The sequence below is a fragment of the Bacillus rossius genome, chromosome 11, assembly GCF_032445375.1.
Source record: "Bacillus rossius redtenbacheri isolate Brsri chromosome 11, Brsri_v3, whole genome shotgun sequence".
NCBI classification, from domain to species: Eukaryota; Metazoa; Arthropoda; class Insecta; order Phasmatodea; family Bacillidae; genus Bacillus; species Bacillus rossius.
The window spans coordinates 57,153,027-57,169,567 of NC_086338.1; the positions used below are offsets into that span (position 1 = coordinate 57,153,027).

Below are 16,541 nucleotides of genomic sequence, written 5' to 3' on the forward strand. Positions count from 1 at the left end.
GGCTGCTACCTTTGAATATATATATATATATATATATATATATCTGTATAGAAGTCGCGAGTGGATAGGATTTACTCTGCATCTTTCAGATTCGTATGATGAGCAGCTTGGGAACTTCACCGCTGCAGTGCGCTGCCTTAACGCCCTGTATCGTCTTAGTTGTTATTTACACGTTAGAGCGCAGCGCTGTCACCCGCTGTCATTCCCCGCACCCCTCATCCATCATTCACTGCAGCTCAAGGTCGTTCAGCGGGAGGGGGAAGGGGTGTTTGAAGAGTTCGACACTTGTCCGCTAGGGACCACCGCAACTCGATGCCCTAGAGATGGTGGCGATTGCGGCGGTGAATTAACCAACCACCTCAAAACCGTATTAGAAATTTTAACCTGGGCTGGCGACTTCTATACAGTATATTTATTCAAAGCTGCTACAGGGTCGGCCGTTTCTGCATGATTAATTACATGGCAACTGTGTGAAGCTTTTTTTTGTAATTGTGAAAGTTAAATGTTGGATGGAGATAAGACCCGGGCACACACACGGTGCGCATAGCTTCAGGAAAAACAACAGCGATTTCAAAACTACTCAAGATATCCGAGTGGGGTCTGCTTACGACAAGCATTTAAAAATTCGCATAGGGCCGGAAAGTACTTTTGATTTCGGATGAAGTTTTTAAACTGTACTTATTTATAAAGATTTTTAAATTGCTAAAATGTGCGTTCTCGGAGTAATTTGTAGGCGTAAAACAACCGGTATGTACAGATTTTTGAAAGCACTTAAGGGACTTGCATTACACCTATATCTTCATTTCTCGGCCGTATAATGTTACGGTCACCGCTCATATGCACTGGGAAAAGACTGCGCGCCAGTCCAGAGGAGACACCGCGCTAGAAGCACCAGCGAGCGTCGCGCTTATCATCCCGCCTCGCCGACACACATACACCCCTGACGAGGCGGGGGCCTTTAAGGACCCAACATCAACCTCCATTTGACTGTTAACGATTTTAAACTGCGCGCCACCATCGGCGCCCTGCCGAGTACACGCTCACTACTCACTACTCACTACTCACTACTCACTCTCCGCCAGTGACAAGGGCCAGGGTGAGGTGACATGTCACTCCGAGACGGCCCGTTGCGGGCGGGTCGTTACCACAACGCCGAACGTACAATAACGCCGAATGCCCAAATTGACCGCAACGCCGACAGCTAGAAAACTTTTGTGTACCACAACGCCGAAATACAGTAACGCCGAAAAATGTTGTTGCAGGGAGGGAGGGGCCACAGGAGCAAAATGAAAAAAAAAACTGAATGCATTTGTGTACCTAACCTAGGCTAGCCTAACCTAACCTTTGTGGCAGTCCTGGAATGACATTTTTCGGCGTTAATGTATTTCGGCGTTGTGGTATTTCGGCGTTGTGGTATTTCGGCGTTGTGGTATTTCGGCGTTGTGGGTATTTCGGCGTTGTGGGTATTTCGGCGTTGTGGGTTTTTCGGCGTTGTGGTGCGTCCCCGTTGCGGGCTCATGACCCGGTCTACACGATCCTGTCGTGTCCGAGAAGATAAATACACAGCTCATTGACACGTGTCTCCGTGCGAGGGTTAGGCTCAACTGAAGGTCACGAGGTTAAATTAACACTATTGAAGCACAGCATTCAATCTACTCTCATTCTACCTACATATACATCCTTCCACCACCAGTAGAACTTGTCCATCCATCCGTCCATCTCGTGATAATGACAAGTCATTACAGGCACGCCAGACCTGTTGGGGGAAGCCTTCTTTTCACAGACGAGAGAGCCAAACGCCCGATCGTGCATCTTCGTTTTTTTTTTTTGTTCATTGTAAATAAATATGGCGGTGTTGATAAAAGGATACTAATGGTCAATTAGGTTAGGTTAGCTACATTATAAATACTTTAAAACATTGTGGGCGGTTGATTTGGTTAGGATAGCTACATTAAAGATACGGAAAAAAAGTATGAACTTCGGGTTTTGGCTCTCTCATCTGTGAATAGAAGGCTTCCCGACCTATTGAGGTAATACTTGCTCTAGTGTGCGTGAAAAAAACGAACAGAATTCATTATGTATTACTTGAATTAAAACCAACGTTTTTTCCACTATCGAAAGTAAAAAAAAATATATCCCTATCACGGCATATATATATACATATATATACATATATATATATATATATATATATATATATATATATATATATATATATATATATACCACCTGTTTTCTGTGCCTGAGGACGGAAACAGACCTCAGTCCCGGAAACGTCGCAACTTTTCTGTCTTGAGAAGACAACTGTGTTAGTCTGTGCCGACTGTCATTTTTGTTGTCAGAATACCTGTTTACTCCACATAGCTGGGTTCGCATGCGCGTCTCCGTGTTGTCATAGTGATGTCAATTTCATTGTTTAGTGTCACCGTTGGGTTATTCTGTTTGTAGTTGTGCTGTCCAAGATAGTTTTTGACGTGACAACGTCTAATAAATCGATGAACGCCGGCTGCACACAAGAAAAAAGATGACTCATTGTCCCGTTACGTTCATTGTACGCTTGCGCCGCATCTATCACTCTTCCACTCGATTGGAACAACCATCGATTTGACTTTTTCGAGGCACATTAAACTTGAAACACAGATTGGAAGAAGTTAAATAGCAAACATGTATAAAAGTTATAGTTAAAATAATCTCTTCGTTAAAGTAATAAACATATTTGAATTAATGAGTGCAAATAAAAGTAAATTTTATCAATTAAATTGTATATTTCATTTCACTCTTTCTTTGTATCCATACAAAATAGTGATAATTCAATAAAAATGATTCAATTTTATTCATAAAAGTATGCAATCATTTCATCAATGTTTTGTTATGACGTTGTCACGTTAAACTATCGTCCGTAAACCGACTTTACAGACAACTACTTTTTTTTGTCTTCTTCTGTGTGTTCTTGTGGTTACTGTCTCGTTGTTAGCCCACTGTGTCCGTCTGTCCTGTGATAAAATTTTTTGACTAATTCAGTCCTCTGAATTTTCTGTTCTGTTTGACATCGGCAAATTTTTAGCTTGTTTTCCGTGAGTTTACATGTTCGTATTTTTCGTATATTCATACTTTTTATCTTTTCATCCATTATTGAAAACAAAAAAAAACCTAGAGAGTAAGCAGAGGAGAATCCAAATGATTGTCAGTTATTTCGAAGACACCCGTGGTGTTTCCCGTGGTGACCAATGGAAGCTAGGTCCGCCCCACGAGCCTATTGGCCCGCGGCCAGTGGCGTGTCCGGGGGGGGGGGGGGGGGCTCACCAGGGGTATGTGCCCCCCCCCCCCCTCGAAAAACCAGTTGTCTGCTGCATTAATATCTCCTACAAAAATGATTGTTTCTGAAACCAATGAAATATTTTAATATAATTGACGAATTTCTTGTAGGATCATAGAATCTGGTGGTTGGATGTTAAGTGTGGTGCGGGTAGATTAAATACAAATTTAGTACATTTTAAGACATTTTCTCTCTGGCTATTCTGGAATCCTAGAGTGCCCCCTCCGAGGTGAACCTCTGGATCCGCCACTGTCTCACAGCAGCACAGACACCTGTGTCTGTCGCACAGAGCAGATGCCGAGGTGCCGAACCACGCGGTCTCGCAGCTGCCGGGGCGGGGTATGATGAGGGGTGAGGGGGGTTTATAAATAGTCGTCAACACGACATTCCCATTGAGGGAAGCGGAAGCGGGCGATTGCGGCTGGTCCCGGGGAGGCATTAAGAGCACCTCCCGTCATGGGCGCAGCTTCCGGAAGCCATAACCCGCCCCCCCCCCCCCCCCCCCCCCCCCCCCCCCCCCCCCCCCCCACACCCGCAATGCAAACAAACGGCCCGCTGGGTTCCTTGATAACCAACCCCCCCCCCCCCCCCGGAAGTACGGCGCCGGAAATGACTAAACTATTATACTACTCCCGTGTGTTTACACGGACATCTCACCGGGGGAGACCTAAGATGCACATTCCCGATTACACCCGAACAATTCACCTTCGGCCAACTTCGGGATTTGTTTTATCTTTGCGCAGGAAAAATGAATTCAAATATTGAAAGTGGTCGGTTAGGTTAGCTACATTAAAACACTTTAAAACACTATGGACGGTTAGTTGGGTTAGTACAGCTACATTAAAATAAACAGAGAAATATATATATATATATATATATATATATATATATATATATATATATAAAACCCGAGGTTGGCCGAAGGTGAATTGTTCGGGTGTAATCGGGAATGGCAGAACTTTATCTGCATTTTAGGCTTCCCTTTCACCGGGGCTCCACTCAGCTACTTTCATTTCATTCCTTATCCCCCCGACACACGTCAAAATACCCACTTCGAACGTAGTCTGAAATACAGTCGAGTCGCAAGAAGTATTCGTCCGCTGACCTATAATAATGAAATGAACAACGACTAAAGTGAATGCTACACGTTGACCGTTTTAACCGACACAGTGGATAACGTTACTATTAAAAATAAATCTCCGAAGATCAGGCATGTCTCCAGGGCCGCTAGTCCAGTGTGCTACTAAGATACAGGCATTTATGACAAAAGGAAAATAAAAAAATTTTTATCAGCACGTAAACCAAAGTTCTGGTAAATACAAATTTATGTTCATTTTTTTTGTACTGTGTGTAAAGAAACCCGTGTTTATTGCCACGTGTAAATACGCAAATTCCATCGGAATTTTATTTATAAAACAGACACGATGATGATTTATCAGGAAATAAAATCAAGGTTTTTAAGATAAATTGGCAAAATCATCGTCGAAATTTCAGTTTGGCTTAAAATTTTGTTTGAAAGAGTAAAATTTTCAAACTTACGGAGGGAGGTCCCCAGGGCCGCGCGAAAACTATTACGATTTTTATCAGTACCTACCCTTTTGTTTTATTGTAGTCCGTGAAGTTCGCAATCGGGTTTTAAGTCTGGCGACAGGGGGTGGTGATTGTAGGACTTGAGGTGTGCTGTACAACAGCCATTTCCTTGAAGACCCCAGGAGGGGCATGCACGGTTGCCAAGTTATTACACATTTTTAGACTTGGCTGGTAACGTGATAAACTTGCGCACGCCCAGCTAATCACTGTGTACTCGCTGACAGTGATAACGTCCTCTCCTGTAGACGGATCGTGCAAACATTTCGTTGCCTCAAGCAAATATTTCGTTGCCTCAAGCAAACACATTCGGCACACACAGTTGCATTTCAGATAATCGGAATACTTTTGAAACTTCTCAGACTATTTACTTTCGGTCACAAATACATCAAAATATTAAACTAGATGTCCGATACGTTGTGAAATTTGAATTTAGGAAATTATATATGTATAAACCAGGGGTGCCCACAAGGGGGGGGGGGGGGGGTAACGACGCAGACTGCGTCATTAAAATTTCAGGGGGGGGGGGGGGGTTAAAAGACGAGAAAAATGTATATATTATTTACATAATTATAGCTTCTAATGTGAAAATACGTTTCTGGTGCTTTGATAATTGAAAGGGATCTTGTAAATCAAAATGACAACCCCGCACTTTCCTCAACAAAAGCAGTTTGGCATCTGTCGGTTCAGGATGGAAATATTACCTGATATGACCAAAATTATTATTAGAAAATCAGTTTTAATTGCAAAATGTGATAAAATATAATACTAAAAAAGTATAATATTATAAAATAATTGAGAAAATGGCATAAAAAATTTCGCGGGGGGGGGGGGGGGTGAGTCATAGTGTTTGAGGGGGGGGGGGGGGGGGGGGGGGCACCTTTGTATAAACACATCGCCTCATCATGCTAGGCAATAAAATCCACAAGCAGACTTTTCGCAGTATTGCGTGAATCATGCGACTTCTAGTTGCGAGGCTACAATTTTAATTGGTGGAATAGTTCCAATGCAGAGCCATTCGCAATTTCGTATCGCTTAAAGCAATGTTCGGATTGGTCAATATGTTATTTGGTTCCTTTTCAATTATGATGCATTTATCATTCACTGGTTTCACACTCACAACAAAATTAAAATTTTAAAATTAATATGTACAAAGACTTTCCGAATCAAAACTTCGTCCTATTTCATTAACTATATACATAATTAAAATAAATATCTCTAACACTACTTATTTATATTCAGCAATAAGTTTTAATTTTAATTTAAATACTAGTTAACATATTTAAGCCATTGCCGGTAGTAGCAATAAATTTAATTTTTATTTTGATCGTCACACTTAGTTAAAATAAGCCAGTAACACACCATGTTTTCAAAGTTAAAACATACACATTTTTTTTTTTTAATTTTGTAAGATACAAAATATGAAGAATGAATTCATGTATAATAAAAATTGTTTCAAGTACAAGAATATGTAGTGTTATACCATTAAACTTTTCGTAAATTGAAGGTTAATTTTTTAGTATATACGTAAATCCTGACCATGTTTTGTTCTCAGATCTCAGAATTATATTGAATTAAATTGATTTTTTTAATAACCGTGAAGTTCGTTCTTATTAGTTGCCGTTTGTTACATTGTATAACGAACCTATCGCTATTTTGCGAGGCATTTTTTTACCTGACGGAAGACGCAAAATATTTTGAATTTTATTATTAATCCAATACAAGCTTTTATTCTTTTTCGTGGGAAAACACGTGGAAAATACCTTTTGTAGCTCACAGTAAAATCGGGTATGGCAAACGCAGTGTAGCAAATGAAATGCTACTGTCGAATCTACGAGTAGATGTCGACAGTAGTACAGATTGCCACCCGACGCGCACACCTGCCGACGACTAGGTGACAGGTGCTACAGCAAGAAAAGCGCGCAAAAAGAAACAAACAACGAACACGGCAAAAAAATAACGTAAAGTCACTATCGACTGCTTTGGTTTCAAACAACTGGTCGTTGTTTACTCACAAACCTCACCCAGATTTTTTTTTCTCAAGCAATTACGAAAATTGATTAAATTTGAAAAAGTTAACATGGCTGTTACAATTTCTATAACTTGAATCAATGTAGCGCCTACCTACAGAACAAAAATATCAATAATGTGCTTTGAAATAATATTTAAAAGAAAGATTTGCGTTCCGAAAAAAATAATAGTTGCCATCATCTTTGTTTCTTAACGATTTTTTTTTAAACACATGCTTGTATCAATGACGTCACGGGTTCATAGAACAAAGTGGAATTTATAAACACGCTTAAGTTAAGAATCAAAACACGTTACTTATTAATTACAAGCATTTATTATAAAATGATGCGGAAAAGTGGGCATTCAGTTGTTAAAGTGAACCAATGACTCATAGAAAACAATCTTGACCTCTATTTTCTGGCATTGAATAAAACCAATCATAATTTAAAAAAAACAATAATAAACTCTACAATATATTCTAAGTCTTGTTTCGCACACTGTAATTTATAAAAAAGACAAAAACAACAAAGTTGTAAAAAGTCTACAGCCTGACTACTGATTCACCAAACTGATCTATATTTAGCAAACTTCTCTGCCTTTCCATGCACATTAAAGTACGTGCATATATATGCGACCTTACCTTTCCACTTGATATTCTGTGATGACGGAAGCTGAGTCGAATTCACTGAAATCAGGTAAAGAGTCCCCTTCGAAACTAAAGCCACCCATAACAGTCGCCCTACTGCTATCTCTCGGATAGCCGTACATCTTTGATTCAGTCAACATGGCGCTCGCACGGCGACAACAGAGACATCTATCGCGGACGCGAACAACCAATATCAATGGCTAACGCTACCGCGGGTTCATTTGAAATTTGAAATTTCGCACTACAATACATATTATTAGAATCACTATTTGTTTATGCCAGTAAATACTGATTTTTAACACGCTTTTTTTATTTGTAAATAGAAGTTTTCAATAATGTTAATACAATTAACTGTACCAAAATGATGATTATTTAAATATTCAACAATATTGAGTACCTTGACCAACATAGATTTAATTATAATTACCAATTTGAGTTTATCCTTATATTAATGGAAGTGATTATTAAAGGATAAAGGAAGAAAAACAAACGACTTATTTAACTTTAAACGAAAATTTTTGTGCCAAGGTTAATAATGTATTAAAAAAACTAAATTATTTATGAACACTCTATTGGCATAAATGATTGTAAAACTAATTTTAATGAGAAAACATCAAGTAAGTTAGGCATCGCCAAACTGTTTTATTCTTCCATAAAGGAAAAGTTAAACTGGGAGCAAAAACATTTGCATTTTCCCTTTTCTATAAAGATAAAACAGAAAGACTACAACTTAATTTTGAGTTAGGAAAGTAAAATCAATGTATTTTAAGGATCTTAAACTTATTTTGTAAACCAATCCATGCAAAGGCAATCTGATAATGTTATACAATATCCAAACAAGATCTAAGTGTCCAGCTTCTAACCACAATTCTCACATTACTTCCTTATTCTAAGTGTGAGTGTATTGTGAATTGTTTTCTCTTTTACATTAGCTTGATGTTTGCCCATCTAAGATATGTCATCACAAGCCAAAATATCATCTTATTGTTTTCTTTTATTGGTTGAATCATCACCATTTTTAACTGTAGTTTTCCACATGCTGCAAAGGAATGTCTTAACATATTTCTCATGCTCGCTCCGTTAAGGCTTTAATTTAAGAAAACTTTGAAAGAAAATTTCTATTCATCTTCACTAGACAAAATATAACTGCTTTGAGTTTTTTTCTTTGGGATGTGTTTTAAGAATAAAGAACACAGAAAGAGAGGTTTTAAAATGATTTTCGTGTGCAAATCAGATTTTCAGCATGTTTCTTTGCGTAAGGAAACAGCTTCAGAGACAAGGTAAAGTACGAGGAAATGTAATCAGTAAGTTGAAATGTTGGCTGCTACATTAATCTCGTAACGAGCGACAGGGTATTTTATAGTGGTAGTAAAGTGTATATAAATACTTTTTTCACCCGTTTTGGGAAATATAGCTATTGTAAGGATTTTACGATTTGCAAATGATCTCAGTTTGTGTTTTGGTAGTTGTAACACTATTTTATTGCTAATCACCATCCAATTGGTGTATTCATCCACACTCACTGTTACATTAGACCAGTTTTATTACTGGAGCCTGAAGGCCCATCTACATTTGCAATGTCCCAAATTGTGTCCGACTTACACTGATCGCTGATTGGCCCACAAGACCCTCTGTCATGCATGGTGTGGGCGATGGTCTGAATACATCGGTCAAGAACTTTCTGTCCCAATCTGTGTCCTTTAGTAGAAAAGAACACTCGTGATATTTTCTTGTTTCAAAGAGGTAAACAAAAAATAACAGCAGGTGTGGTAGGAAGCCAAGAAGACAAGAGACAAAATATTTATCAGGGCTGCCTGTTTGCAGTCGGCACTTAAAAGGAATAATTTTTTACTTTTACTATCTGTAATCTTGAGAACTGGAAATAAATACTTGAAAGTGAATCCTTTCAAGCATAGTACTTGACAATAAGATTATACTGCATGATTTTTTTTTTAACTAAACTAACTTAAATACTTCATCCCAAATGTAACTGAACTGATACAAATACATAACTGCTGTTAAATAAGCAAAAGTAACATGTCAAGACATTTTTGCTAAACCTGTTTGTTTGCATCAGAAACACTTGTGCATCATATTAATGTAGCAATCATGATAAAGTTTGGTACAGCACTGTGTGTGCATTCACACCAAAAACACATCACACAGACCAATCAAATAACGAAAACCTAATAACATATCAACGAAAGATCCAATTGGAGCTTTGCAGCAACAAAATGGTCACGCAACCAAAAATTTGTTGACAAAATTGGCAGCACATATTTTTTTAGTTAGTTTTGTATTTTTAATTGTCGCAAGCCTATCCTTGCAATCTAGGTTTGAGAAAAGCACAAACTTTCCCGATTGAACAAAGGAAAAGTAGCCTTTGTTTCTAAAGGCTGGTGTTTTATCTCAGGACGTTCCTATTTCCCCACACATTTACATCAATTCATTGTAAGGGGCTTCTGATAATTTACCTGTCATTTAGAGTGTTTTTTATTATTATTATTATTAAAATAATAATTATTATGATGATGATGATGATGATGATGATGATGATGATGATGATGATGATGATGATGATGATGATGATGATGATGATGATGATGATGATGATGATGATACTTGTCACTCACCAATGGCCTACAGGACTTTCCATAGCTTTTCCACCGCAGCCACCTTTCTCACAGGAATTTCACATCTACAGTACCAACCTCACAGCCTGAATTGCACATCCGTCCTGCCGAGAACTCATGCGTCCACCATTACCTTGACCATTCTGAAACCTTCTACACACTACATGTACGCACCCTACATGTTTTCGAATAATTGAAACTTATTGATGAAACATTTCATAATCTTCCATGCACCAAAAAATGTTTCCAATGCTTTCTATTCAATGCATCCAGCAATTTGTACAATTTCTAGAATATTCTTTAAACAAACTGACATGGCCACAAGCTGTGACACAGTGTCAGCACAGACAGGTGAGTTAGAACTATGGAAGTAACAAAAGCTAACCATTCTACAAATTCATTCACCCCTTCCATATGGGTTGTAATTATCAATTTGGTGATATCTGAAAGACTTACATCAATTTCAAACAGACTTACCATTTAGTCTACCAAGAGAGCAGGGACATACACAACACAGGGAGATATATTCCCGCTTCGCTCCCCCCCCCCCTTCCCAAATACTAAAAAAATGTATAATTTCCATTAATAAATGGAAACAATTTGAAAACATGTAGCAACGATCCCCCTCCCCCCCCCCCTCCCTTTTTTTCCAGCCCTCTTCCTAAATTAAAATTCTGTGTATGATCCTGCAAAAGAGTAATACATTTTTTGTACAGGGCCTCATTTTGGTCATCTCTTGCAGTAATTGTTGGTTGTATCACCCTAACAAGTGTAACAAACCTGGAAAAGTACCCAAATTTCTCATACTTGGGCTTGAAATTCATCATCACTGTGAGACATTATATCGGCATGATGTGCGAAGCCTATCTCAACCTGGAACATCTTCAATCTACACAGAAATCATAGAAACTTCCACCGCCTTGTAGAGATGGTTTCCGTGTAGCTTCAGCACTTCACACATGACAACCTACTCAAAGTTAACATAAAAACAGCAGAATAAGTGATGTGTAAAATGTGTACATTATAAAAAGTGCCAAAAGACATCTTTCACATGGACGACATGCCAACATAACGACGGAGAAAACTATGAATGGCAGTTAAACTTGTAATTAACATGGATGTTGATTGGCTGGATTGCTGGACATGTTATTGCTAGAGACAAGATTATATGGTTTAAATTTTAGGCCAATTTTGTTTTTAAAACAGGAGAATTTGGTGTTACTGTTTCTTGTTTCTTTATGAACTCTGTTTATTCATAAAGATAGCATTATTTTCAACAAATAAAACAATTAACTGTTCAATTTACTTACTTCACCTAAACAGTGTCATTTTTACTGATACATGATGCACTTTTACAATATAATAATTTGTAATAAGCATGTCAAACTACTGGGAACAATGCAAATAATCAGAAGTATGTGTGTGTGTGTGAAAATGTACCAATGTTAATATGAACAGTTGCAATATAAAAATAAAAATAAAATAATCTATTTAGTACATACATTTAGGTACCAACTTCATGCAAAATAATTTACACTCATTGAATTTAATAGTATATTAAAAGAGTACATTTTTTTTTTGTAATCAGAGTTGAGTTTTGATTAAATATGCTGATTAACATTTGTTGCAGAATTTTTTTTTGGCAGAATTGTAAAAAAAACTGGTTTTAATGGTTTAAACCAACTTTTTGTTTTTTACATTAATTATTTTGGTTCTCAGCATGTTCAAATGAAAGCCATACAACATACTGCTTTTTGCCACTCATGTTGAACCAGAAAAGTTATAACATCAAAGAACTGGACTCCAGAAAATCAGCACAGCTGACTGTCACCTAACCAGAGATACTATTTTCCAACAGGAGGATTCTCCATAGAATTGGTGTTTCCCACAGAAGAGGGTTTTACAGTACAATCGGGGATTTCCCACAGAATAGGATTTTTTTTTTTAGTAATAATTTTATTTTTTACACGCTGTCTATAATTCACTAATTAATTTAATTTTACAAGAGTATTTAGCTAGGAATAATTTACACCTTATTCAGATAATTTAAATGTTAAAATCTTGATTAGTATATACTAATTTTTTGTTCATGTAAGTCACAAGAAATATTAATGATTTAACTTTTGTTGCTATTATTAGAGTGGAATCGGACTCTTCATAGAAAAAAAATTAAGATCTTTTTTTAAAACAAATAATTTAAAAAAAACATTTTTTTTTATAAAAACCACTTGGTATAAACCACGGTTTAATCGGTGGTTTAAAACTTTTGAGGTTTATGATGTATTACGTTGCATTTCTGTGTTATATGGTGTATTGAAATGCTTTTCAGTTCTATCGCAATACACCATTTAATCTTGTGGCTAGTTATCGCACACATTCCCCCACACCGCCCTTTTTTTTCATCTCTCTCACCTCGCACCAGCTGACAGGAAGTAGCACCCCTCCTGTATCAGCCAATCATGGTGCATCCACTCGCCTCTGGCAGACCACTCTGTTGTATACCTCTCCACCGTACCATCAACCCCTTCCCAAGAAAGTCAGGTGAAGTGTGAAGTGTGAAGAGTGAAGTGTGAAGTGTGAGGTGTGAGGTGTGAAGAGTGAAGAGTGAAGAGTGAAGTGTGTAGAGTGAAGTGTGTAGTGTGAAGTGTGAAGAGAAGTGTGAAGTGTGAAGAGTTAAGTGGGAAGTGTGAAGTGGGAAGTGTGAGGTGTGAAGAGTGAAGTGTGAAGAGTGAAGTGTGTAGTGTGTGTTTTTTTTAGAAGAGCAGGATAAAAAAAACGTACACTCTAGCCACACAGCAACAACTGTGGTAAATTAAAATGATTTTGAATGCATTCAGATTCCTGTTCAAAATAAACTACTTTTATTTTATTTTTTAAAAAAAAATGGGAAATCAGCAGAATTTTCTGTTTTTATTGCAAATGAATGTCGGCTTCTGGAGCAGATTTTAAAAGCTCCAAAGACTTCCAGACAGCAAACACCCAAGGAAAAAATAAAAAAATAAAAAAATAAAGATGGGACAATCAAACCAATCCATAAATCACTAGAAAAATTCATAATTTACATGATTTGTTTATTTAATCAAAAAAGAAGTCTGACTGAGAAAAAAACTATGTTAATAGCATAAACTGTACACATAAAAAATATTAGGCCAATTTTTAAACATGTAAAAAAATTACATACTTGGTAAACAGCACCAGAAATTGCTACTATCAGCATATATACACACATAGTAACAATTTATATATTTTGCTGTGTAAAACACATTATTGTACAGTCTCTTCAGCTGCTTAGAGTAATTTGTTCCCTTTTGTGCACAGAAGAATAGAAAAGATTTAAAATAAAGGGTTAAGGAAGAATATTGTAATCTGTCATGCAAGAACAATAATCATGCTGTACAAGTGTAACACTACTGTAAATATCAGAATCATGACAAAATTATTTAATCGAAAATACATGTACGTAGCTGGTAGCAATTGCATCCAGTGTGAAACATGTACAATCATCACAAATACATAATGTGCATCTTATTTCCCGCTCAAAAACGAATGTTTTGTACAAGATGTTACACAGTCAAAACTACATATTGGAAAAGAGAAATTATTCAATCAATCAGCACCAAGTATTAAGACACCAACAATATGAATCTATTGTAAATAATTTCCAAGATGCTTTCCTGATAAAATATGCTATTAAAGTGTAATTTATTACAAGGCTATTGCAATTTACACTTCCATACAAAAGTAAACTTTATTATTTTTTACATGTTTAATCGAGAAGAAAACCAAAATGAAATCACCTACAGTTCTTATGAAAAATGTTGGTAATAGCTTCACCTTATTACAGAAAATACTATATTAAACTTAACAATCTTTGAAAATTAAAGCATACTAATGAAAAATGTTATAATTTTAAATCAAAATAATTACCACAAGGTTCACTGCAAACTAAAATCACCAATATATTGATGCTTTTTGATATATATTGAAAAAAAAATGCAAAATACACAGTTTAAACCAAACATTTGAAAAAGAGTCTTATCTTCAGCTTTGACTGGGCTGTTCTTAGTCTATACACCTTAAACAACGCTAACAGGAAAATCAACTACCTTGGTTACACATGTTTCATGCAACCAGTATCTATGTTTATTTTATACAAAAATTAAATATAAAAAAATCCATTAATTAATGTGCAAAAAATTCATTTTATAAAACTATTGTATAATCTTATTTAAGGAACTTAATAATCAACAATTATTCATGCAATGTGTAAATAACATTCTGTTGACCATTCTTGGCAACCGACTTGTGCCATTTTAAACTAACAAATTTTCAATTTAAAAAATAAATCATTTTTGTTGATGCATTTTCATCTATTTGATAATATAAATTCACAAACAATTTCAGAGTTGATGTTTATTAAAGAAAATATGTGTATTTAATAAGATACAAAAGATCAATTTAAAAGTCTAAAAAGAAAGCAACATTACAAGAATTATGACCAAAAAAAAGACAGCTAACACTTGCAACTGCTAGGAAGAAATACATTAAATGTACTGTAAACAACAATTTGATAAAAAACATTCAAAATCGCAACTACTGGCCAAAACTGTTGCGACTCAAACCTCGTAATTTGAAAATGTGAAAGCTTTTAACATCACTATTAACAACTGAAGCCAATAAATTATACATGCACAGAAAATATAATATATATAACACATTCTAGACATCAATATTCATGTAACCATTCAATTCATATTTTATATATAGTGCTGACCTCAGAAAAAAAAATGGTTTGATTGCTTCAAAACAAGGGTCACTTCATCAAAGCATTCTACAATTTTAACATGTGGTAAAAGCAAAAGCTTAAAATTTCCAAGAAAAATCTTATAACACCGTGTAGAAGTATTTCAGACACACAAACTGTAATCATTTCAATCACTATGTACATCAACAGGCATGAAGAAATGAACAACTTCAATGTTCAAACACATTTTTTTTTAAGCACGGTATTTTTCATTTAATTCTAAAACAAATTAAGTAGACGCACGTTCGGTACCGTCCGGAGAAATGGGAAATGAGAAAAGAGTGTGGCAACCGCGACGTCATCACAACTTCATCTCCCACACGACTATGTGCGCGTCGTTGCTGTTGGGCTCCAGACTCACAGAGTTCCTGGCCTTGGGCTCGGGGCCGAGGCAGGCGTGCCGCCAGTTGACGTAGCCCCGGCCGCCCATGAGCGTGATGACCGTCCGCCGGCCCGTGTCGGCGCCCTGAGGGGCCTGTGGGGCCTCGGGGGGGGTCTCGGGCGTGGGCACGGTGATGGTGATGTCCGCCACGGCGCCGGGGGGCTGCGGCGCGGAGCTCGCGCTGCTGCCGTGCCGCGATACGGACCGGCTGCCGCTCCTCGGCGACAGCGCCTCCTCAGAGCCCGACGACGTGTACAGCGAGGACGAGCGGGAGTCCACGGACCAGTTGGAGAGGTCGAGCGAGCGCGGCCGGCCGGCCTTCAGGCGCAGCCGGCGGTCCAGCGTGCTGACCTTGCCCGGGATGGCCGCCAGCTCGGGGTCGCTGCGTCGCAGGGGCCCGCACTCGGGCCCCGCCGAGTCCTCGCCCTCGTAGTCCCGCACGTTCATCAGCTCCCCGTAGAGGCCGTACACGTCGCAGGCGTCGCCCGAGCCCTGCGAGGAGGTGGTCGACGCGGACAGCAGGCCCAGCCCGCGGGGCAGCGTCTTGGACGCCCGGCTGGACAGAGCGTCGGGCTCCTTGGGGCGGCGCCGGCGCACCACCAGGGGGCTGCTGGTCAGGTGGTGCCGGAGCCGGGCCGCCGCGCCGGGGGGGCCGGCGCACTCGGGGGCGGCGGCCGGGGGCGAGCGTGACGCCTGCCCGCAGCCCCGGGGCTGCAGCGCCAGCAGGAACGAGATGGGGCCGTAGTGCGCGTGGTACGAGATGTTGACCCGCCCGCTGATGATGGGCACGCCCTCCAGCCGGGGCAGCGGGATGGTGAGCGAGATGCCCACGTTGGTGCCCACCCAGAGCAGGCCCTTGCAGGCCATGAGCGCGGTCACCGTCACCGCCACGCGGCTGCTGTCGTTGGAGCCGCCGGCGGCGCGAAGCACGTTGTTGGCCACGTTGATGTCCTGCAGGTGCTTGAAGGTCTCCGTGTGGTATAGGCAGATGGTGCTCGAGCTCTTCAGCGAGATCCACAGGCCGATGCCCGAGTGCGCCATCAGGTTCACGTTGCCCAGGTGCTCGTGCTGGACTCCGAAGCTCTTCTGAAACACACGCACAACTCACTTGCGTTACCGTAAGAAACAGAAGGTAGTTTAAACAGGTAAATAAAGTAAATTAA

General features: G+C 38.9%; 2 protein-coding genes across 5 annotated transcripts in view; both read right to left on the reverse strand.

Annotated features, from left to right (window-relative positions):
* Positions 1-7,713, reverse strand: part of LOC134537087 (transmembrane protein 47) — a 107,090-nt gene extending 99,377 nt beyond the window's left edge. Inside the window, exon 1 of one of the 4 annotated variants that reach the window (XM_063377355.1) lies at positions 7,554-7,713. In XM_063377355.1, coding sequence (XP_063233425.1) covers positions 7,554-7,699 — 146 coding nt within the window. In that variant the 5' untranslated portion in view covers positions 7,700-7,713. The remainder of the gene's footprint in view (positions 1-7,553) is intronic. The other 3 variants (XM_063377359.1, XM_063377357.1, XM_063377353.1) reach the window with 3 other exon arrangements.
* A 5,588-nt stretch (positions 7,714-13,301) lies between these two features.
* LOC134537090 (rho guanine nucleotide exchange factor 10-like protein) overlaps positions 13,302-16,541 on the reverse strand; it is a 188,520-nt gene continuing 185,280 nt past the window's right edge. The window contains exon 14 of the mRNA XM_063377361.1: positions 13,302-16,464. Coding sequence (XP_063233431.1) covers positions 15,298-16,464 — 1,167 coding nt within the window. The 3' untranslated portion in view covers positions 13,302-15,297. The remainder of the gene's footprint in view (positions 16,465-16,541) is intronic.